Genomic DNA, 24,929 nt, shown 5'->3' with positions numbered 1-24,929 from the left:
AATTAGAGAAAGAAATGGAAAAAGTTGTCTTTGGGGACTGGTTGGAATATAGTTCACTCACCTGACATCTTACTGATTCTTCTGGTTTTAGGACAATTTTTCTCAAATAAGCAACTAAACCATTCAAATAACCTTATTTGTGAGGAAAAGTAAAACACCCTTCCAAAAAGGCAAACCAAACATTAAAAAATAGAAAAACAGATTCTTAACAGATTATTAAATACAGACCTTTAACTTCTATAAATCAGCCTGTGAGCCCCTGACTGTAGGGAAAAACTTAGCCCAGATATACCATGGTGCTATTACACTATAACAAAATAACATCTTAAAAAGGCCTAGGAGGAAAAAAAGAGATAAAGTTTAAAGGATAAAAAAGCAAATGGGACTAAAATTCTTCCTATTCGATATGGTTCAGCATCTGCCTTAGGCAATATCAGGGACTCTATAGTTTGTCCTGGGCATGTTACCTACTTGGCTGTTGGATACATCTTAACCTTTTAGGTATTAAGATACCTAATACCTTAAAAAAATCTAGCATCTCCTCTCCCTTGCCCTAATTAAATCCTGTTATCTAGAAAAACCAAGTAACAGTCATATATACTACATTTAAACTGTTTAGAACAGCACCTACTCATAGTAAATGCCATACTCGTTGGTTATTCTTGCTACTTTTATTGTCACTTACATTTATATTTTAAGTCTCCCTAATTGGGATTAAAAGGCTTTGTCCCTATTAATGGAATCTGAAATATCAGTGAGCAGATGTAGAGAAATATTTTGGGAAATTCCTGAAATAAGAGTTGGTAGGCAAACACCTACTCATCCAGTTTAGTATGCCTTTTCCACTATGTAATGGCTGTGTGCCCAGGAAGCAATCATACACCTACATGATCAGCTGTGAAGAATTTTACATGGCTCATATGCATTCAAACATCTACTGGTTGGACCTTAATGTACATGGTAATTAAATCAAGATTAGAGGATCCATGAGGGAGGGTAATGAATAGACATGCTTTAGGCCAACAGAAACATACCATAATGGAAACCAACTAAATGGGGATAATTCCACTCAACGGACCTGATCCTCATGTCACCTACTCCTTTTTACCAGTTCTGTTGTTGATTTGAAGGCTTCTTCCTCTATAATTATTTACTTCCCTGCACAAAAATGGAAACCTAAATACCAAGATAGTTTTCTTAGTGAAAAGACAAAGGAAACTGCATAACTGTTAGGAGTTAAGGGAGATGAAGAAATGAGAGTTGACGGCATAAAGCCCTAAAAGTACAGACTGTTTCTTTGGTAATTTCTTAAGTGTTTCCAACTCTTTAAGAATAAAAGAACAAGGTCAATGAGGCATATGCCGTACAGAGTCAGAAAACTTGCTAAGAAACCAAATCATCTTTTTCCACCTCCCCACCTTCCCAGAAACACGTCATCATCACCTGCTCTCTCGCCTTTACCCAGACCACACCCTGTCTCTTGAAACAAACTGCTTGAACTCAGCTCCACCCCTGCTTCTATTTGGCAAGAGGGGGAAAAAGGGGGGGGGGGGCTTCAGATGAACAACTATCCAATACAAATCAGTTTGGACACCATCCATCACTAATCTTACTTCTGGAGAATTTTTACTGGATGGAATGTCAGTCTTAGGATATGGTTTCCCTTTCAGTCCTTCTTTCTCAAACAGGGAACATTCAAAGCCCCCACCACAATAAAGAAATTGAGTTTGCTTTACACTTTTTTCCATTTCCCAATTCATTGCTCTTCCTCCTGCATGAGCTTGCTAAAGCTCACAGTCAAAATTCACATCTAAAATAAAGATGCCTCCAAGAGAAGCTCATGTAATCCCACTCCTTAAATATCACTAAGACATCTGAGATATTGTTTAGATTGTGGACTCTTACTTTGACATGCCAGCATAGGTAGATGGACAGGCAAGCACATCAGATGTCACTGTTTGGCAGCTGATAAAAGTCAGTGGTGCTATAATACTAAGCACAGAGCCACTAGATTAGTCTGTGAGGGAAGGGGATGCCTCTTCCTTCCCTTCAATAGTGGGTTAAACCCAGCTGGCACCCTCTGGAACGACGGGTAAGTCCCACCTTTATTTCTGCTACAGTTTTGGGTTTTGGTTTTTTGTCCAAATCAGAGGAATGTGTACAAAAATCATCTTCACATAAAAAGTGTGCAAGTAACATTATAATGTTATTATACAAATATTTAATAAGGAAGTAACCTATTCATTCCACTGAAACTGGAAGGTATTATAGAAAGGGTACAAGGCAAGATAGTTGTGTGTTAATATTTTTAGATCATCATTTTTCCTTGAAAAGGGATACTTGGCGTGATTATAACTGTGGTGATGTTCTAGAGCTTTAAAATATCCTCAATCAGTTGTTTGTGCAAGTCTGTCTGTACTATATCAGAGAGAGAAAAAAAAAGTTAGGATTTTTTAAATAGGAGCTGCATAGTATTTTACTTATAAAATCTTTGAAATTTATTTAACATTACTTGGAATAAAATGATACTGCCAAGTAAGAGAACCTCTTATAAAATTAAACTGTTGAACAGTAACTACAAACATAAAGAAAAACTTTTCAGAGTTATCTATTTGAACATCTCTATAAAATTTTGTTGAGACATGAGTAAAATGGAACTTTTGAAAGAATATATTCTTAACTGAGCTTTGAAAAGTAACAGTAATTGTTAACTATGAAGACCGATACCAAAATGTACAAGATTGGTGACATTTTAAAAATATATGTAAGGAAAAACAGGGAACTTTCTGGAAAATATCTACTGGCTATTTGTTACACAGTTTATCACTTGCCATTTGAAATGAATCTGAATAATTTGCCTTCCTAAAAAGGAATTTTAGAACTAAATTTGGATTCAATTCTGCAATGTAATGAATAAGCCCATAACTACAAAATTACTTGCCTTCAAATAGAGTCCTTGAGAAGATCTAATTAAAGCTTCCTTTTAGATGTTTTCTTCCAACAGTGTAAAGGCCTAATACAGTTAATTACTAAAATGCACTCTAGTTGAACATGTTTGTGTTCATAAACTTGAAATTAAGGAATATATGGCTTTTTAAGTGTTCTTTCTCAACAGAATCGTTCTCTTGGCTGTTGAGTTGTATTTGTTCTTTCCTAAAACCTTTAGGTTTGTTTGTTTGTTTGGGGTTTTTTTAAATTTTTTTACTCTGAGAGCATGCATGCACACATGCACATGCATGCAGACAAGCAGGACAGGGGTAGAGAGGAGAGAGAGAGAATCCCAAGCAGGCAGGCCCCGCACTATGAGTACAGAGCCTGAAGTGGGGCTCAAACCCATAAACCATGAGATAATGACCTGACCTGAAATCAAGAGTTGGACACAACCAACTGAGCCACCCAAGCACCCCTAAAACTGCTAGTTTTAATTTAATTCTAAACTATATGTACAGCCTTGGGATGAAGTTATTTGGTCTGAAATTTTTCATTAAAAATGATACATTCTTCAAGCTAGGAAATTAAACAATTTTAAGATTTCATTTCAATGATGACAGCTTGGTATCAGTTATAGTTTGATTTATCATTATCTTAGAGTTGCCTTATACTATGTAAAATTAAATGTATTTTGAACTAGTCTGTGTGTAATGTCTGTATATAGTTCTGCTTATTAGATTTACCATACTAATGGAAGAAACCAGAGGCAAATATGACCCTTCATGGTTGATTTTAGGGGCAAATGATTCATCTAAGGAAAAATGGGGTCCATTACAGGAAGTTAGAAGAATCAATGCAGAGCTAAGTAAGAGAAATGGCATCCCTCTTTTTTGATGAGGTATACACTAGTTTCATATTGCCTTACTTCCTTCTGTACATTAGCATCTTCCATTTCAAAAGAAAAAGAGAGAAGCTAAAATAATTTCAAAATTAGTCTAAAATACATATGAAATAGGTAAAAATAGTAAAAAGTAAAAATCTAAATAATTAAGAGTATCAACACCAATAACTAGATTGTATAATCTAAAAATAATAAAAAAATTTATATATGGCTCTGGAATAGTCAGTAAGATATATACACACAGAAAGACACACATACTCCTTAATTATCTTCTAGTTTGGTACTATGGTCATTTTGGAATCAAAGGGAGAAAAAGAGGCAGCACCCTGAGAGCGAGCCACAAAAAATACACTCAAAGTTGACAATAGTGAATTATACATGTTCCCTCTACTTTATGAAATTGCCAAAGAGTGAAGGAGTAAATATGGACATTCACTGTTCCTTATAAAAAAAAGCATATTGTTCCCCTTGATCTAATGAGACATCATTCATCACAGATCACCAGGACATTCATTAAGTGGTGTATCAGAAGAGCTGCTCATTGGTTTTCATGAGCAATGGGAAGAATTCAGACTGAAAAGGAGCAGACAAGTTAGGTATTTAACTGCTAATAATTTAAATAATTAAATTATTAATATAATATTATTAATATAATTAATCTCTGTGGTTAATGAACTATACCCCCTAGGCAAAGGCTAATCGTAAGGCCATAAAATTATCACATTGAGCAGCATCACAGTATTTCTTTTCATAGTCACTTAGCAAACTCAAACTTTGTGTTCCTGTATCTTGAAGCCCCTGGGCATGCTTCAAGAATCACCCAGAGGCAAACCAACATTAATGAATACTTTTTTTGTTGCTGTTGTTCTCAGGAGAAAAGTCATTTGTACAAAGACAGAGATAAAGAAAAGAAGTCTAGAAGCCAGGAAAGGTCCACCTTGAGGTGACCTTGAAAGCATTTAAGCCTCCCCCCAAAACAGCACATATGCTCCTAAAGATGTTAAACAGTACTGTTTTTTATGCAAATACTGTAATTGAATCATTTTCTCCTTTTGAAGGAACAATATTCTTCAAGAGGCCACTCCATCAAAGACAGGAGCACAGTATTCCCAGGATCACAACAAGGAGGGGCAGACCACGGTTGCTTCAGATTCCTTGAGATCTTCTGTGATTCCAGAATTGCCACCCCAAATTCAGGACCCCACCCTTCGAGGAACAAATCATTGTAGTAATAAATTGCCTTCATCTTCCATATACCAGCTAAGCATGTTTAACTACGAACGTCCAAAACACTTCATTCAAACCCAAAACCCATGTGGCTCCAGACTGCAACCTCCTGGACCGGAAACCTCCAGCTACTCTAGTCAGACCAAACAGTCTTCCATTACCATCCAGCCCCGCCAATGCACAGAGCAAAGATTTTCTGCCTCCTCAACAGTGAGCTCTCACATCACCATGTCTTCCTCTGCTTTCCCTGCTTCTCCCCAGCAGCATGCTGCCTCCAACCCAGGCCAAAGGGTTACAGCCACCTATAACCAGTCACCAGCCAGCTTCCTCAGCTCCATATTACCATCACAGTCTGATTATAGTAGCAGTAAAATTCCTTCCAATGTGGACACCAAGTAAGTATATTTTTTTATATATGAATAGATACTGCATATACACTGAGTTTGTATCTAAGGAGTGTGGGGGAGTATGCCCTAGTTCACTATTTAGTATTTTGAAAGGCAATGAAACCTCAAGGTCTCTTTCATAATTCTCCTAAAACACCTTGAACCAGGGGGCTGGCAGTAAGAGGTCATCTGACCCATTCTCTAGTGTCCAGACTATCCTAAACCCAAATCACCTATTACCCCATACATTACTTATAATTTTCTATCTTCAAAAAAAGAAGATTTCTAATATACTCAAGAACAGTGAACTATTCTCCCAGTTCTAAGTTAAGATCATCATGCTATAAATTTAATTGCTCGCGTTCTGGGCTCAGCTGAGATGAAGAACACCTGTCTGCTCTTCCTCAGCTAGGATTTCCTCTCACATAAGCAGAGACTATTAAATTTCTTCTCAGTCTTAGTCTTTTCTTCCTATCCATTTTCCCTTCTGATCCTGAGCATCCACTTGGCTTAAAAAAAAAAAAAAAAAATTAATGAAAATCTGGGACTCAAATAGTGAAGTATATGAATTTTCCTTGCTATGATAAGAAAGGCTTGAATAGATAAATGACCTTAGCGTTTCCTTTGGTAATTAAAAAAAACTGTTCAAATGAGTTGAGCTGATTGTCCTGTCTAAATAAAGAGAAGAATACCTGGAGCCTTATGCAAGCATGTACTACTTCCAAAGCCTAAAACTATCCTAGGAGAACCTGATATGAATAAGGACACAGTGGTTGTGCTTTTTTTAAAACATGAACTGAATACTTTGTGCTTATGCAAACCGAGAGCTATCAGTTTTCCTGTCCCTTGCCTGGCTAAAACATCAGATAATTAAATCTGAGGCAAATGAAAAACTGCCTGATGGAATATGTTTTGTTGCAGGCTTATCAAAAGATTTGCTTAGATTCTTGATAATTTCTCTCACTATTCCCCAGAAGCTAATTTTTGTAGAGATTTCTATTATTGGTGAAAACTCTGGAAATTAAGTTCAATGGACTACAGCAATTCAACCTGCAAAGAATTATTTTCAACATTTTAAAAAACAAAAATGAGGAAAGTCAAGAACATTTGTTAGAATCCTACAGATACTAGGACGAACCATTTGAAATGGCTGATAGTCAACTATTTTTCACCTACAAAAATGGCATCCTCATAGGTTTGACCTAATATGTTTTTAAAGAAGACTTTAAGCCCTCTCTTTCTCTTCCCTCCAAAATTCCCATTACACTCATTAACACACAATGTAGATTTTTCTTGGTTACAATCTAGCCAAATGATCATTTTCCATCTAGCTTTCCATTATTTTTCGAATTTCCTACGTGAGCATTTTTAAATCTAAAATAACGTTTTCTGACTCTACTATTTTTCTTAGTAAAGTCTTTCAATCCTATTCCAAATATCTGCTAAGAAAAGAGAGCCATCAAATAAGTATTAGTGACCCTCAACCATGTTCCTAGCTCTGTACACAGAACTAAGAGAGAAAGGCAAAAATGGAGGATAAGAAATAAAGCATAGGAGATCCCCAAACCAGAGATCAAAGATACAGCTTTAGCTGTTCCATTTGCAGCAACCATAGATAACTCTTTTAATCTTCCCACAGCCACTTGATACCCATTCAGAGTCCAGCTGCACGGGGTGGAAAGCTCTGGCCCTTTGAACATTTGTGCACAACTCCCTCATTGTTATGGTGGGCTTAAGTTTGCCCTGCCTTCGAAAATAATCCCTTGGATTCTGACCTAGATTGCTTTGAAAGCTTTATTTAGCTTTTCATCAGTAGGAAACCCTTAAGCAAACATTTTATTCAGTCAATCAAACCACAGACTGGACTTTGAGGAGAACTCCAATTCTAATTAGTCCATTCAAAAAGCTTGCTGTGTGACATTCAGCAAGTGTGCCTTACCTGCCTGGTGATTCAGTTTTATGACCTACAACAAAATTAAGGATTTCGGTGATAAATGATAGAAAAAAAAAAATTCGCTTCTTGGCCTTTTGGCTAAGATCAAGTGTAATGACAGAAAAAAAAAAGACCTATAAAGCAGAATGCAAGAATATGAGTTTATAAATATGAGCAGATATCTCATCTTACATTTAGGCTATGTAAACTGATAAGGGTATTCACTGAATAAAGTGACTGGGTCAAATACACATCAGTGATTCTCAGGCTCAATTTTGATAATCCTTCAGGATTTCTCAGATATACTGCATTATAACAGTCAAAAAACAAACTTATTTAATTCTAATTCACTTTAACAAGCATGTGACTTTTATAAAGATGTAGACTAACATTAAAAAAATAGGCTATTATAGCTCCATATAGTTGGAAAAATAGGAGATTTTTAAGACAAAGGAATTTTACCACTTTGACATGAAAATTCAATCTTAAGGGAAAAAAAAAACAGGGTGCCTGGGTGGCTCTGTCAGTTAAGCATCCAACTCTGGGTCTCAGCTCAGGTCTTTTTTTTTTTTTTTTTTTTTAATTTTAATTTTTTTTTTTTCAACATTTTTTATTTATTTTTGGGACAGAGAGAGACAGAGCATGAACGGGGGAGGGGCAGAGAGAGAGGGAGACACAGAATCAGAAACAGGCTCCAGGCTCCGAGCCATCAGCCCAGAGCCTGACGCGGGACTCGAACTCACGGACCGCGAGATCGTGACCTGGCTGAAGTCGGACACTTAACCGACTGCGCCACCCAGGCGCCCCTCAGCTCAGGTCTTGATCTCAGGGTTGTTGAGTTCAAGCCCAGTGCTGGGCTCCATGCTGGACATGAAGCCTACTTAAAAAAAAAATAAACTAAAATAAAATAAAATTTGAAAACACAAACACAACTATTTATTGAAACATTTCATTTGGCTATTTACTTAACTGAACAAATCAGACTTTTAGTTTAGGATTAATATAAACAACCCCGAATATCTGTAATGTAAGGAGGAGAAATGTGCACCACCACTTTCAATACAGAGCATCCAGAATCAAATTAAAAACATTCACTCAGGGGCGCCTGGGTGGCTCTGTCGGTTGAGCGGCCGACTTCGGCTCAGGTCACGATCTCGCGGTATGTGAGTTCGAGCCCCGCGTCGGGCTCTGTGTTGACTGCTCAGAGCCTGGAGCCTGTTTCGGATTCTGTGTCTCCCTCTCTCTCTGACCCTCCCCTGTTCATGCTCTGTCTCTCTCTGTCTCAAAAATAAAATAAACGTTTAAAAAACAAAAAAACAAAAAAACAAAAAAAACATTCACTCATTCAAGTGATAAAGAATCCCCTATACCCAGCCTCTGTGTTAGTGAAAATAAACATTACAATGGTGAGTAATAAGTCATCTTTTTTTACTTGAGTATGTTTATAATCTAGAGATTACTAACCAAGTCCCCAAAGCCTGCAAGAATTAAAACTCTGGCTCCTCTTGGAAGAGATACATTTCCACTTAGCTTATAAGCTCTTGTTAATGATCCTTGAGGACATCTGAACAGGAACAGGTCAGAGAACAGACCCAGGGTGCCTCATCTTGATAACTGGAGAACGTTTATTATGATAATACTAAAATACTCACTGAAAACAGTGGCCAGTTTTCCCACATTAAACAGATATAAACGCACACTTGCAGGGCACAAAATGAATAAACTAGGTGAAATCTGAACAAACAACTGTGAAAGTGCAAGCTACCTTACAAATTTAATACAGGAGTTCCTAAGTACTACTCCTATACTCTATCAGAATCAACAGGAGAACTCAGAGAGAAGGAAGAACATCTTTCCAGATAATTTAGATTAGAACTTCAAATACAGATGTAAACCAAACTCTTCAACTGCTACTCAAATTTGCTTTCTTTTTCCCCAAACCCCTCTTCTCATTCAGGTTACATTTCTTTCTCCTTCCTCCTCTAATCGTTCCTTTCTTTCTCTAAAAATCACTTTAGCAATGTTGAAGAAGCCACGGCTACTGTAAAAGCTATTTGTTATATAGTACCACACTTGAATTTTGTAAAATAGGAAATTAAAAGGAACTGGAAATTAATAGGAAAGCCAGAGACTATGACAACTGTACACTCCATTCAAAGCAAAAGAATATTTGCTAAGTGCCAGTGATTATACCAGAGAATGTTTAACAGCTCTGGAGAAAGGAGCCATGATTTGTGGTATTTACCTACTTCCCTGGTGTAGATACTCCGAACACCATCAATTTCAAACTATCAACATGAGATCACAGGGAACTGAGTACAGTATCTACCCACAAATCAAATTTACCAAATTCAATTACAAGACCGGAAGGGCTCACAAGCTGCCAGTAACTAGACTTACTCTCAATTCTTTACGGCAGATCTTTAAGGAAAAACATCCCTCTTACACCTAATCTAATTTGTTCCTCCTGTCACTAAATTTTAATTTGGCAAGACTTAAAAAAAAAAAAAAAAAGCTGGTGACCATTCTTATTAAATCCTTCTTGACTATTATTAGGAAATTGGTATTTTTAATAACTCTAATACTACCAGTACTAAGTGGTGGTAGATTCAACTATCTAAAAGTGACTAACAAAATGAGGTCAAGTCTATTTTAGTACCACATTGTACTTTGAAGATCTGTTTTAAAAATCTTTTTTTCTGGGGTGCCTGGCTGGCTCAGTCAGGAGTCAGAAGAGCGTATGACTCTTTTTTTTTTTTTAATATGAAATTTATTGTCAAATTGGTTTCCATACAACACCCAATGCTCATACCAATAGGTGCCCTCCTCAATGCCCATCACACACTTTCCCCTCCCTCCCACCCCTCCCATCAACCCTCAGCTTATTCTCAGTTTTTAAGAGTCTCTTATGGTTTGCCTCCCTCCCTCTCTAACTTTTTATTTCCCCTTCCCCTCCCCCATGGTCTTCTATTAAGTTTTTCAGGATCCACATAAGAGTGAAAACATACGGTATGTGTCTTTCTCTGTATGACTTATTTCACTTAGCATAACACTCTCCAGTTCCATCCACATTGCTACAAAAGGTCGTATTTTATTCTTTCTCATTGCCAAGTAGTATTCCATTGTGTATATAAATTCTTGATCCTAAGTTCGAGCCCCACATTGGGTATAGAGGTTACCTAAATAAATAAAAACTTCAATAAAAACTTTTCTCTTTTTAAAGCTATCAACAACCCTCAGTTGGCCAACCTCTAAGTGCTACACCATCCCAAAATGCAAATGCTAATAAACCCACACCAAGGACTCCTGACCATGAAATACAAGGATCAAAAGAAGCTCTGATTCAAGATTTGGAGAGAAAGCTAAAATGCAAGGACAGCCTTCTTCATAATGGAAATCAAGTAAGCAAAATGTCTATTTTCTATAAAAAGCCAATTAAACTATAAAATATTTCTGCCTTTCTGTCTCACAAATCTTTGTCCATATAATCCACAAGGGATAGGATTATCTAAAAAGAGAATATTTGGATACAATACCAAACATTCTGCATGAAATCACCTCTTGGTTTTCAGTAGTAAAAGAAGGATGCAAAAGAAGAATGTAAAACAATATAAAAACAAAAGAATGAAGCAAAAAAAAATTTGAAGATTTTCCACTTTAAGCATTACTCTCACATAAAATATGTCTGATGACCAAATAAACAATAGGAGATACTGTCAGTCACCTTGATTTCTTCACGTACCTTGGTGTATATGACTGGACAAATAGCCATGATATTTATGAGAGAACTCTTACTGTACCCACTGTATTAGTCACTTATCTTTGAAACAGTACTGTATGTCTTCAATCCAAACACATATAACATATCAGATGGACTGCTTTCAAACCAGAAATTAAACAAAATATTCAGTGTTCATTTAATAAAAGTTATTTCTCAATGTGAGGATATACAGTGCTATATTCAAAGATGGAGTCAATGGAAACATGCAAAACAAAAAACATGAAGAATTTCCCTTCACTTGGGAGAGCCTTACTTAAGGGGGATTATGCCTGCCTTTCCTAGGAGCAAGAGGAAAACAGAAGTGAATATTACAGATGTGAAAGTGACACTAGAACAGAAGGGAAATGTTTTGAATGAAAAAAACTTTTAAAACATAGTATTTATCTCTAATTCACTAGACAGAACTATACTTCTTTGGTAGCATTCTTGGTGGTTTTAAGGTAAAGGTGCACAAACAACTTTTATTAAATCTCGTTACTTTCTCCTTAATGACTGATTTCTTCAAAGCGGCTAACATATGAGGAGAAGATGGCTCGCAGATTGCTAGGACCACAGAATGCAGCTGCTGTGTTTCAAGCTCAAAATGACAGTGAGGCACAAGATTCACCACAGGTAAATTAAAATAATCTTTACCTAACTGGAGTATTTTTCTTTTGAGTGATTTTTAAATGTTTTTCCAAATGCTAATAAGTATCATTTGAAGCAAAAGTCAATCACTTCCATGCTCCATTAGATATAAAAAGGAGAGGCCACGATGGGCCAAAATGTATAGAGAGAAATTTAAAATTTTACTCCACTTTCTGGTGTTCTAATATCTGCATATGAAATGTCACAAAGTCAAAACACCAGAAGGCTAACACTGTCACTCTGCATGTGGACATTTAGGGGTCCATTACACCTAGAATTCTTTTTCCAATGTCCACATGGATAATTTATGAGTTATAAATCTTTAACAGAAGTTAAAACTCTAAACCAAAGTAATTATAACCTTTTCTCATAATAAGCTCCTAATCATTTCAATGTTTTAAAATACAATTGTGGAACTAATGAAATATCCAATTCCCTTTGTTTCTGTATTCAAAAATGCTTATTAAAAACAAAACAAACAACAACAACAACAAAAAGCCTGGAGTAACGGCTCAGATATTAACAAAAGGATCCTTTCCACGAACGTATAAACTTTATAGAGGGCATAAAGTGAATATCCCATACGCTTATCAACTTCATTCTAACACGTAAATGTAACCCTAAAGAGAAATATTCAGTTGGAGAGACAGAACGGTTACTCCTGTCTTCCTTCTGTAGTTACCTCTCATCTCTTCCCAAAAAGTTCACAAGAAACTAGATACCAAAGGGACGAAACAGGGTACCCAAGACTCCTAAGGACTCCTTAGGACTTACTATCCTAAGTACAGGAAACTGAAAATAGGATTTTTGTTTCTGTTAAATGCAACAAGACCTACTAAAAAGGATGGAGCAGGATCTAACAGTGCAAGTAACTAGAAACTGAAAATAGAACTTAAACCTCTTTTTGGCTAATGAACAGTTCATACATTCATTCATTCAATTAATTTACATGGAGCACCTACTCTGGACTGGTACAGATTACAGCAAGAATAGGATGCAAACCTACCTCTATTAGTAGAAATTACTCAAAACAATGTTATATTGATGGCTTACCTTATAAATTCAGTGTATGATTTCAAGGGCAAGAATGTATTATTTTTCTCATTCATTCTTTAAAAACATTAAAATGAAGGTAACAGTACCAAGAAAATAGATAGCAGCAAAACATATTATGAAATCTGAAAAGATAAATCTTAGATTTTTGTGTATACTTCAAACATTCCAATAAAAAATGTTATCAAATTATATAAAACTGAAATATTACACCTCTTAATATGAATATATACATATTCAAAGCATTACTATATGAAAAAGCAAACAATTTAATTTGGATATTTTGGGTTTAATTAAATTATTTTCACTTTTTACCAAAAAAACTAGTTGATCTGAGAAGTGAATTGTTCTTTTGACATTCTGTGTAGAGAACTTTAAGACTAGGCAAAAAAAGTTAGAGTTGTAAGAATTTTATTTTAAAATGACCAAATACATTAAACATATTCATCACAAAATAAGTAATGTATACTCAGATTATAGGTGTTTTTCAGATATTTGGATAGGGAGAGATTTTTCACTTGTCTCCCCTGCTGTGCCAAGCACAGTGAAATACACAAAATAAGTTTTAAGTATTTGATCAATTAATTAGGATTTCCATCAATCTCTAATTTTATTCTCAAATGGAAATAATTTTCTGGTACTCAGATATAAATCCTAAAAGATGTTTGCTTAAATTAAATAAACTTTTATTAACCAGGAAGTAATTAATGTTGTTTTTCAAACCTTCTCAGAGCTCTACACGTAGCTTCCATGGTGTCCATCATGATTTTGTGCCATGGCTAAAAAGAGAAGCATTTTCCAGTCTAATATGTGTTTACTGCTGTTGGTGCACTTTTGAGCAGTGGGCATAATACCTTGTATCTACTGCCAACACAAGTGACTTCATGTCTATTCCTGTTTTACTAAAGGACAATCTGTACCATGTGTTCCCATTTCAAATACACCAGGGGAACACATCTCCCTTTGTTGTAAAGTAGTCATATGAAAAATGAACTACCATGAGTTCAACGTCTAGCTAATTTTCATGTACCATACCTGTTAAATAGTCCTATTAATTCAGGGGATTACTTGCTAGAGTATTAGAAAGTTAGTGCACTATACGGTAAGTACTTAATACAGTTAACCCTTGAAAAATGCAGGAGTTAGGGGTGCCGACCCCCCCACACAGTTCAAATCCACTTGTACCTTCTAACTCTCCAACAATTTAACTACTAAAAACTTACTTTTGACCAGAAGCCTTACTGATAAGTAGATTAACATAGATTTTGTACACTATATGTATTATATACTACACTCTTACAATAAAATAAGCTAGAAAAAAAATGCTGACAAAATACATTTAAAGTACTGTAGTATGTTTTATCTTAAAAAAAAACCCCATATACAGGGGCTCCTGGGTGGCTCAGTCAGTTAAGCATCTGACTTCGGCTGGGGTCATGATCTCATGGTTCGGGAGTTCTAGCCCTGCTTCGGGCTCTGTGCTGACAGCTTGGAGCCTGAAGCCTGCTTTGGATTCTGTGTCTCCCTCTTTCTCTCTGCCCCTCCCCTGCTCATGCTCTGTCTCTCTCTCTCAAAAATGAATAAACTTAAAAAAAAATTTTTTTAAACCCACATATAAGTGAACCTGTGCAGTTCAAACCTGTGTATTTCAAGGATCAACTGTACATGGAATTAACCATGAAGGCACAAATACAGCCAACAAAGAAATGTTCATTTCAGCTATGACTACTTAATTCTGCTTCATTTCAAGGTAGTAACCACATATTAACATTCTCACCTTGTTTTAATTTCAAACAGCACAACTCAGAACACGCACGACTGCAAGTTCCTACATCACAAGTAAGGTACAAAATTTTTTTTTATTTTTGAAGAACTATCTATTTTACTACCAAAAATATATTCAGCTTAAAACTGTATTATTTATAAAGACTTCAGGCCTCCTACATAACTTTTATAAAAAGCAATTGTGACTTTTCTAATGTCCGAGAGGATGATCAAAATTTTTATCTGTTGGGGTGCCTGGGTGGCTCAAACGGTTAAGGTCATGATCCCACAGTTTCATAAGTTCGACCCTTGCGTTGGGCTCTGCACTGGCAGCACTGAGCCTGCTTAGGATTCTCTCTCTCCATGTCTACCCCACCCCCACTCACGCAGTCTCTGTCTCTCAAAATAAACGTAAAAAAATTTCTTTTATCTGTTAATTGTCAGTACTATCTCAGAAGAAGTTTTTAATATGTTTTGGTCAAATAAGCCAGGACCACATGTCCACGTTAAGCAAATATCTCATGACAAACAAAACCCAATTCTAATTACCAAATCATTGCATATGATAAGAATTGTCCATGGGGTACTCTCCATTTTAATAGATCAGTTTCTTCATCAATTTGTAGCAATGTATAAAAGAAGTAAAGATGTATATTTTCTACCAGATCTTCCTAAATTGCTACCATTTCTAACAGTCTTCAAATATGCCTCTCTCTATTGTTATTACACTGACACATTAAATAGCATAGACTCTGAGGGTTCCAATATGATGGCTAAACTATATTTGTGCAAAAGGAAGAACAATGACAACTTTCCTGTATAGTGATTATTAAAATATTTTTGTAGAAGCAGATCATCCTCAAGGGGAGATGTGAATGATCAGGATGCAATCCAGGAGAAATTTTACCCACCTCGTTTCATTCAAGTGCCAGAGAACATGTCAATTGAAGAAGGAAGATTCTGCAGAATGGACTTCAAAGTAAGAGTTCAAAAATATTGGAGGAAAAATAGCAACAAGATACTGTTTTGAAAAGTGTCCTCTTCCTCTTCATAATCTGTTACACACTGTAACAAGCAGCACTTATAGTGGATAAGAACAAAAATTCTGGAACCAAGCTTACCTGGGTTTGAATCCTGGCTTTGCCACTTTCCAGCTACGTAACCTAAGTCACTGAACCTTCCTGTGCTTTTGTCTCATCTGTATGGCAGAGTAACAAATGTACCTCATAAGGCTGTTATGAGAATTAACTGAGTAAATAGACATAATGTACTCACAATAGTACCTACCCCCTAATAAATACATAAGTGAAGCTATCAAACCAGTAAGATTTCTAAAGCAGTATTCTCCATTAAGAAATTCAAGCCAACCTGCTCACCTGGCGTAGAAGAGATCTTCATGCTAGAAGTGATCTTTAGAAAGACCTACATTTTTATTGTTCTCATTTTGGAGACCTTTTTCTTATAAAATGTTTTTCTGGATTCCTTGTGAATGAAAGTCCATGTATGGATTTAATTGTTAAGGTTTATAAGAAAACACTTAAACTGGAATTTAAACACCAGAATTACAGTTCAAGAGCATTCTACTTTGGTAAAGTCATCCATTAGATCAGCAAGCATCACACATATGTCCCTCTGAGACTTCAACTGCAGTCACATTATCAAAAAAAAACCCGTATCACTTCATATTTCTTGGGGAGACCTATATAACGTAAGTTAATGTTCTAAATATAGTAACTGAGGCATCTTACAGGGCCTCATGGTGCATACGAAAGAGCTAGATGTGGTTTGATGTAGTCTGAAAATACTACATTGATTTCGAGAGTTTAATTTCTACTGTTTTGTTAAACATTGTTGAAAGCAAACACCTTTTTAAGCTCTTGCTTTGCGTCAATCACAAACCCACTCAGATACTAGAATTGTTAAAAGTTGTAAATGGACAAATAGGTACCAGTGATGATATAATTTAAAATTCTGTCATCTCCTTCTTGTGTCTTCCTTTCCAGGTCAGCGGACTGCCAGCTCCTGATGTGTCATGGTATCTGAATGGAAGACCAGTTCAATCAGATGACTTGCACAAAATGATAGTGTCTGAAAAGGGTTTTCATTCACTCATCTTTGAAGTGGTCAGAGCTTCAGATGCAGGAGCCTATGCATGTGTTGCCAAGAACAGAGCAGGAGAAGCCACCTTTACTGTGCAGCTGGATGTCCTGGGTAAGCCTTCAGAGGGATCTTCAAGAGTTCCTTAAAATCCAGCAGTATTAAAAAAAAAAAAAAAAAAAGCAAGTGTTAAAAAGGAAAATCCCACAGGACTTCATATTTAAGGTCAATGTCTACACAACCCAGGAGAATGCCAATTTTTATCTAAAAGTCACAGGGTGGGAGAGGGGGCAGACAGCATTTTTGAGAGAAACTCAGAGAAACTTCAACAAGAGACCTATAACCAAAGCTTTTCACAAAAGGAAATAAAGAAATGGTGCAATTTTAGACAAACCAAATGAGGCAGTACAGTTGACTCTCAATTCAACATAGGTTTGAGCAGTGCATGTCCATTTACATGCAGATTTTATATAACACAGTATTGTCACCTGCTTATGATTTTTTAAATAACATTTTCTTTTCTCTAATTTACTTCATCATAAGAATACAGTATATAATACATATAACACAGAAAATATGTGTTAATCGACTGTTCATATTATCAGTAAAGCTTCCAGTTAAGAGTAGGCTATTAGGAGTTAAGTTTTTCAGGAGTCAAAAGTTATGTGCAGACTTTCAACTACATGGCGGCGGGGTGGAGGGGTGCCCCAATGCCCTGCACTGTTCAAGAGTCAACTATATAAGCATTTCTAGATGTAACCATTTCTAGATGTAACTAAAGGATATTATAGTGAAAAACTTCAGTCTAATCACTTCTCTGATCTATCGTCTAAATTAATCTGATTGTTATTTTTCCAGCATTGCCATGACCACACATTACTTAAAACTGAGATATAAATGTTAACTTTTAGCCTCAGATGATGTTGTTTAATAGAAAACTAGTCTCTATTTATAACAAAAACACACCTACTTGCTTTCGAAAATAGGTATGGCTAAACTGTCTCAAATTTGTCTTCAGTAAGGCAGTTTCTTATAAAACTCATATACTACTTAAAAATATTACAATTTAAGTGGTTTAAATATATATTACATTTGTAATGGTTTAAGCCATGGCATACTGCAGAAAAGATACTTTGACATAATTTACTGCTGATTACATAAAATCTTGATCAAGTTAAAGGATGAACAATATCCTTGATTTTGTATTCTATTCAAATCAGTGAAAAACCCTTTAAGATTATTCTATGATATAATAATGGGCCTCAGTCTAAGGGAAAACCGAGTGATCAGGGAATCAAAAAAAAAAATCCAATTCAAGTGATTAAGCTTTGAGCAAATCCTTTTTGTGCAAATAGCTCCAGAAATATTATTAGAGTTGAAAGAGGCCTTGGCAAGCATCTGTCCAATTTCATTTCTCCTTCAGAAAAGCTAGGGTTACAGTATTCTGATACCATTTCCTCTTTTCCTTCAGGTAATTAAAGAAATGATGTAATAATTACTGACATTTATATACTATTTTACAGTTTACAAAATGCTGCTTCATTCATTATCTCAGCTGATCCTCACAGTAATTTTGTGTGGTAGGCAGAGCAGTCACTATACCTGTAATTATTTTACAATAGATAAAACTGAGCCTCAGAGAAACTAAACAAATCTTTTCCATTTGGCATGGCTGGTGGGGCAAATAGAGAATTTGAACGTAGGCTGTCTAGTCTTGCCACCATTCATGCTGCCTCCTTATAGAAGAGACATAAATGAGAATATAACTTAAATTCTTTGATGAAACATGATTGTAAATTCAATGCAACATTACTATTTTAGAAGTCTAAATGGTATAATAATGCAAAATAGTACTCTATGTTGTTTAAAATAATGCTAAAACATAAGCTTCCAATCTTGTGTTTTTTAAAACTTTTGTATCAACATACAAATTTCATAATACCTTGGCTTGGCTTATTTTCTTTTTATAATATTTCAAATACCTGAATTTTTTATTAATATGTAGCAAAAGAACATAGAAGAGCACCAATGTTTATCTACAAACCACAAAGCAAAAAAGTTTTTGAGGGAGACTCAGTGAAGCTAGAATGCCAAATCTCAGCTGTACCTCCACCAAAGATTTTCTGGAAAAGAAATAATGAAATGGTACAATTCAACACTGATCGAATAAGGTAGGATAAGTATTTTTAGACATAACTCTAGTTTATTGGGATGAATCCAGTTGTACTTGAAATGCATTATAAATGGCATGCATTTGTAATCTCACTTTGTCTGGTTTTTAAAACATGCAGAGAAATGTAATAAACCTCATTACACCAGATTCCACTAATCAAAAACATAAGGCATAAAGTAGGCCAGGACTTACCTTTTTACTAACAATAAAGAAAGATGGCTCAAGGAAATGATGACACAAACAAAATTAAGTGGGGGGAGGTTAAATTCAATAAAACCAATGCTACATGGCACTGACTAGGTACAGCTCAGAATTTCCAAATACTTCATTTTCTTACAGTCTGGCACTCTAGGTCACAGACATCATAAATAAACTTTCACAGGAAAATTAATTCTTACGCTTTAATTTTTTATTATTGTTTCTTTCCAGTTTATATCATGATAACTCTGGTAGAGTCACTTTACTGATAAAAGACGTAAACAAGAAAGATGCTGGGTGGTATACTGTGTCTGCAGTTAATGAAGCTGGAGTGACCACATGTAACACAAGATTAGATGTTACAGGTATGTCACCCTATCAACCCAAGTGTTATAAAGGAGTTAATCAGAAAGATTTAGTAAGAAACACAATCTCAGCATAATATAAAAACGTATGGTATAAAATACGAGAGATTTTCCCCCAACAGTTCTGATTTTTTTTTTCTTGTCCTGTCTGATATTAAATACCTAGAGCAACCCATTTGTTTAGAACATGTTTTCTGAATCAACTTCTATTTTGATCTATTTCAGTCCGTCAAAGGCAAACTCTTCCGGCTCCTAAGCAGTTACGTGTTCGACCAACTTTCAGCAAATATTTAGCACTTAACGGTAAAGGTTTGGATGTGAAACAAGCTTTTAACCCTGAAGGAGAATTTCAGCGTCTGGCAGCTCAATCTGGACTCTATGAAAGTGAAGAACTTTAATGAGGTTACCAACATTTGAAAACACAACAACTACACTATTAGTAATATATTCAATTAAAATTTAAAATAAATCCATAGCTGTATTAACAGGTTATGGCTTTAATTAGGTAATATAACTAATATATATTTATAATATTTATCCTTTGACTCTTACACATTCTATCTTCTCTGGTTTGCGAAGCCTAAGGAAAATCTGGGCATATGGGTTTGTAATTGTAGAAGACTATCTTAAAATGTGAGATTTTAACATTTAAGTCATATACATTTAACAATTACAGATTATGAATTAATATCAACTTTTTAAGCACATCTAATGCTTGTAATAAGGTTTACTGGTTCTGCTTTCTAAATACTGTTTTACCCGTTTTCTCTTAGAGGAATACTAACATGGTATAGATTATCTGAGTGTTCCAAAGCTTAATGTCAAAAGAGAATAAAATTTCAAATATTCAAAATAGACTTGTCTTCTCTTCACAAAAGTCTAGATCTTTGTAACTTTTGGTGTTTATATATTATACAACATCAAGTAAAACCTAAGAATAACAATTTCCAGAAAAGCAACAATAGTATGTTCTATAACTGTATCTTAATGAAGCTCATTTAAGGCTCAGCCAATTCCTCCTGAAATTCAGCTAGGCATTCCATGGTTTGCCATTTCATAAGGAAACAACCACAGTAACTTAAATCCTGACAGACTCGCTCCTGAAATTGTTATTTTGCTTTAACCAAATAAATCCGTTAAATCTTCAAGACCTCTGAGTCTACCGAGTTCAATGGAACAAGAATAGTCTGCAGATTCAACTGCTTAATTCTTTTACTTCATGTAAATTTCAATACCTGTATTGGGGGGGGGGGGGTTCCTCCTACATTTAAACTTCAGATAAGCTAGTACATTAGAAAACATAATTTTGTGAGCATCTCAAAGTACAGGAATGGGAAAATCCTTTTATTATACTGTCCTTGAGCTAGGACACTAGCCCTTTCTTCTCAGGCCTCCTATCCACTGGCCATGGCCTTTTGCTAGGCCTCTCCTGTCTATTATTGGTAGTCTTTGACCCTTGTTGCTGTGTGGCCTCGTTTTGCTTTTCTTCTGCACACAAAATAGCATTTATCAACATCACTCTACATCTCTTTCAGAGAAATAACAAAAGAAGCTTTATTTTTTATTTCCAAAAGCAGCTTGATGGTTTTCTTTGCTGGCTGCCCTAGGGCCTTTCTACTGAATCTATTTTCCTCTTTTCCAACATGAGACTCCCTCTTGTCTCATATCCTGGCGGGTTTTCGGATGCCTTAATTTACAGCCAAATTTCTTTGGTCTTTTCTATAGCTGGTTTACAAACCTTCCCATCTTTGCAAAGCTTCAGTGCCAGATGTGAGTCTGGGCTCCCGAGGACTCCTGTTAGGCCTACTCTCCCTCATCACTTCAGAGCTGGATTTTGTTTAAATCTATTTTATCATTTTCTTTAGCTATATTGGGTGGGAAGAAGGGTGGGAGCTACTTCTACCTGCAGCTCTCGGTTCATGAGAACCGGTGTCTACAGGCAGCAGGGGCAGCGTGGGCACCTGGTCAGGCACTCGGGCTCTGGCGTCCTGCACACCTGACCCCGCCACCTGTGGACTTCGGTAAGTCACTGACCCTCTCAGCGCCTCTGCTTTTCCAGACCTAAAATGAGGATAAAACACCTACCTTTCAGGAAGGGGGGATGTGAAGACTAAACAAGCCAATAAATGTAAAAGGTGTTCAAGAAACAGTAGCCCGTTACAATTAATTACTACGACTTTTACCACCAACCCCAGGCCCGAAGCCAGATTTGCCCTAGAAGTCGGCCCCTCCGCCAGAGATAAAGCGCCGCAATTCCTAACCCCGCCTCAGCCTGCCGCTTTCCAGAGCGTCCTCGGTGCGCACGCGCGCTTGTCACTCGTAGAAAGGCTTGCGCAGGTGGAGAAGCGGGAGGGTTTGCGCAGGCGCAGGAGCTAGGTGGCCCGTGTCGAAAAGTTACGCGCAGGCGCGGCAGACCTGGGAGGTCAAACGGGTGTCGTTTTCCAGGTCGGCCATGGCTGAGGCGTCACGGTGGCACCGAGGCGGTGAGGGGTGATCCTAGGAAGTAGTGGAGCAGGGCCGATGTGGCAATTACACACACCCTGATAGTAACTGTGTAGCGCCATATCTATTCATGTCAGAGATAGGACTTCCAGCACGTGTAGCCCTCACAGCCTCCCCTTGAGACGGGGTGTACAGGGGTCCCATTTCACAGACGGAAACTGAAACCTTGAGGGGAGGTGGTACCCGCCCTTTGCCCGAGGCTCAAGCTGGGAGCTGTTACTTGCTGTACAAATACCGTCGCTAGGCCCTTCTCCAAAGTCCTTTATTGGTCTGGGGAGTCGTGACCTCGGTAGAACCCCAGGCCAAGTCCTTTACCCCTCCAGCGGAATCCATCCTTCCCAGGAAGCAATATAGATGGTAGAGAAAACGATTGTGAAGATGAGGAATTTTTTTCTTTTTATTTTTTTCTTTCTTTCTTTATTATTTATTTATTTATTTGTATTTTGCTTTTTCACTTTCAGACGGGACTATTGAAAAAACGTCCATGTTATAAAATTCATTAGTGTACAGTCATAAAGTGACTGCCCGCTCACCCCCATGGGAATGTTGTAATTATTCCTCCTTCATGAAAGTGAGAATAAAAAAAATAACCAGAAGCAATTGGAGCTTGCCTTCACACAGTGTATCAGAATAAAAGTGGAAAACACAGTTCCATCATGGTTATTTATATACATTATAAATTACATAATAATGTAAAGAAAAAATTTGTTTTATGTCTCACAGGGGCTCCGAAACCTAAGCTGCATTACAGAAAGGAAGTAGAAATTAGAACCACACTTCAGGAGTTGTCACTCTACTTTATTTTTTTAATAAACCTATGTATATGTAAGTACAGATGTAGATGAAGACACTGAACTAAGAAGTTATGTGGAGGTGAAAAGTAAAACATATGTACTTTATAAACTATAGACTTTCAGATTAAGACTTCTAAAAAAAGTATTGACATATTTTAGACCTATCTTAAATTCCTTTAGATGTACACTATTTCCATCTCTTAAAGGGCAAAGCTTTAAGTCGCAGACATAATGAAAAGCTTTCATCGTTGGCATTGATTGAGTTATTACTTTTAGTTGTCAGTTCTTTCTTGAGTACAGTTATTCCCTTGAGTTGGCAATTGTCACATGATGTCTTTTAGAACCATGTTGATACATTATCTCAGTTTCATAGGTCAAACTACAAATGAAGCCAAAGAAGTTAGTCTTGTCTGCTTTGCTCTTTTCCCTGGCCTATTGCACAGCTGTGTGATAGTAAAATTGCACAATAGTAAATTATGCTGGTGCCCAATCACAGAAGGTATTGAACAATGCAAATCTTTAATAAGGAGACTAGGAAAACATATCAACCTGCATTTCACCTGTCTGTGGGTCAAGAGCATTGACTGAATCAGTATTAAGGAGTATTTTATCCTTTGAGTGCCCAACAAATAGTAGGTGTAAGCTCAATGGCCAGACGTATCACAAGTTGACATGGCCTACACATTGGCAATTATATATCCGTTAACTCCTTGGTATAGTTGGAGTGAATTTGGGTCAAATCTTGATTGAAAAGACAACTCCAGCTTAGACTGGTTTTTAAATGCTTATTACAACATTTGGGGAACAGAAAAATATAAAAGATCATAATTCCATTATTCACAGATATAAAAAAAACCTTTTTATAATTAGGAAGAATTGAAAGCAACTTAAATCTTCATCAACAGGATTTGTTTAACATTTTGGTATATACAGTGAAATAATATGGAACATTAAAGCATGGCATAAACTCATGTGCCACGAAGTAATGTTGAAGATAGATACTTGTAAAAACTAAAAGGTTTCTAGCAAAAAAAAAAAAAAAAAAAAAAAGACATAGTCTATACCCTTCTCTAAAACCTACCCACCTACTCCTAGAGAGAGAATGTATATTAGTTAATAGTTTTAAAAATTCTTATCTTGTGCCAAAACATGGTTTAAGTGCTCCACATGCATTATCTCACTTCTCATAACAAAACTATCAGGTATTATCCTTATGATGGGACTCAAATCATCTGTTTGATTTCAAAGTCCATAGCTTTAACTATTTACCATTATATTGCTTACTGTAAAAATAGAGAAAAAGCTAACTGGCAGAAGAATATGCATAATGCAATCTCATTTTTGTAAAAATAAACTTATTTTCTTTATAAATGTGTAGGCATACAGAAAAATCTCAAGAATATGTGCTAAACCTAACTCTAGCAGTGAGATGACACAAAACTTCTTCCTGTTTTGTATATTTCTATTTTCATTTTTTAAATTACTTTTATAATTAGTCAAGAAAAAATTTGGATTTTCAAAACAAGATTGGGAACAAAATCTAACTAACTTTTAATCCTGATAAAGTGACTTTTTAAAGACAAATTTTTAAACAAAAATTCTTCTTCTTAGTGACTTTTGGCATGGTAAACCCACATATGTATTACTTAAACAAAGTTATGTCATCTCTATTTTTGGACACTTCTGTGCCTGGTGATGAAAGAACCAACTTTAAGTCTATTCGCAGCATAACTGATTTTTGGAAGGTAAGGTATCATGTGACTGAGAATGAAGTAGCTTATGGTATTGCATAAACAAACTCTTGGCACAAGTAATAGGCACTGGAGACATATTTGTTGAAGGAATGAGTAAAAATGAATATCATTTATTTAAACTTTTAGAATCAACCAATTAATAAGTGTATATTGAGAACCTATGCTCTCAGTGTAATAGAGTTTTTATAAATTTTTAAAAAGTTATACTTTTTTTAACACTATCTTTGCATTTGGAAAAACATTATGTGGGGTTAGGATCCGCATCAAACTGTAGTTGTGTATAGTGAAAATTATTCTTAAAAAATCCTTAAATGGGGGCGCCTGGCTGGCTCAGTCAGAAGAGCAAGTGTCTCTTGACCTTGGAGTTATAGGCTCGAGCCCCACTTTGGGTGTAGAGATTACTGAAAAAAATAAACTTTAAAAAAAATCCTTTCATGGCCTGT

General features: G+C 36.0%; 3 protein-coding genes across 11 annotated transcripts in view; 2 read left to right on the top strand and 1 right to left on the bottom strand.

Moving 5' to 3' along the window:
* KLHL3 (kelch like family member 3) overlaps nt 1-16,676 on the bottom strand; it is a 278,377-nt gene extending 261,701 nt beyond the window's left edge. For all 6 annotated transcript variants that reach the window (XM_058735748.1, XM_058735762.1, XM_058735785.1 and 3 more), the window contains exon 1: nt 16,552-16,676. The gene's annotated coding sequence lies outside the window, so the exon portion shown is untranslated. The remainder of the gene's footprint in view (nt 1-16,551) is intronic.
* On the top strand, nt 1,963-20,289 carry MYOT (myotilin). Of its 2 annotated transcripts, XM_058735814.1 has the most exons (10): nt 1,963-2,092; nt 4,891-5,454; nt 10,602-10,779; nt 11,667-11,771; nt 14,637-14,683; nt 15,450-15,582; nt 16,607-16,814; nt 18,706-18,871; nt 19,303-19,436; nt 19,662-20,289. In XM_058735814.1, the coding sequence occupies exons 2-10, from the start codon at nt 5,099-5,101 to the stop codon at nt 19,832-19,834; spliced, it is 1,500 nt and encodes a 499-aa protein (XP_058591797.1). In that variant the 5' UTR covers nt 1,963-2,092; nt 4,891-5,098; the 3' UTR covers nt 19,835-20,289. The 2 variants fall into 2 exon arrangements, with proteins under 2 accessions (XP_058591797.1, XP_058591806.1); XM_058735823.1 differs by lacking the exon at nt 4,891-5,454 and having other exon boundaries at nt 1,995-2,092.
* A 1,563-nt stretch (nt 20,290-21,852) lies between these two features.
* The window catches only part of PKD2L2 (polycystin 2 like 2, transient receptor potential cation channel), a 46,221-nt gene continuing 43,144 nt past the window's right edge, over nt 21,853-24,929 (top strand). For 2 of the 3 annotated variants that reach the window (XM_058735738.1, XM_058735727.1), the window contains exons 1-3: nt 21,853-21,919; nt 22,662-22,763; nt 24,344-24,477. In XM_058735738.1, the coding sequence (XP_058591721.1) occupies nt 21,889-21,919; nt 22,662-22,763; nt 24,344-24,477 (267 nt within the window). In that variant the 5' untranslated portion in view covers nt 21,853-21,888. Of the gene's footprint in view, nt 22,764-24,343; nt 24,478-24,929 lie in introns of all 3 variants that reach the window. The other variant, XM_058735717.1, reaches the window with a different exon arrangement.

Source organism: Neofelis nebulosa, chromosome 1, assembly GCF_028018385.1.
Source record: "Neofelis nebulosa isolate mNeoNeb1 chromosome 1, mNeoNeb1.pri, whole genome shotgun sequence".
NCBI classification, from domain to species: Eukaryota; Metazoa; Chordata; class Mammalia; order Carnivora; family Felidae; genus Neofelis; species Neofelis nebulosa.
This window is presented reverse-complemented; position numbering and strand designations above follow the sequence as displayed.

Bases quoted from the DNA above. Each gene is read 5' to 3' on its own strand.
- MYOT (XM_058735814.1), top strand. From the start codon at position 5,099: ATGTTTAACTACGAACGTCCAAAACACTTCATTCAAACCCAAAACCCA. The intron at 11,772-14,636 runs GTAAATTAAAAT...AATTTCAAACAG, and splicing joins AGGCACAAGATTCACCACAG to CACAACTCAGAACACGCACG. The intron at 14,684-15,449 runs GTACAAAATTTT...ATATTTTTGTAG, and splicing joins GTTCCTACATCACAAGTAAG to AAGCAGATCATCCTCAAGGG.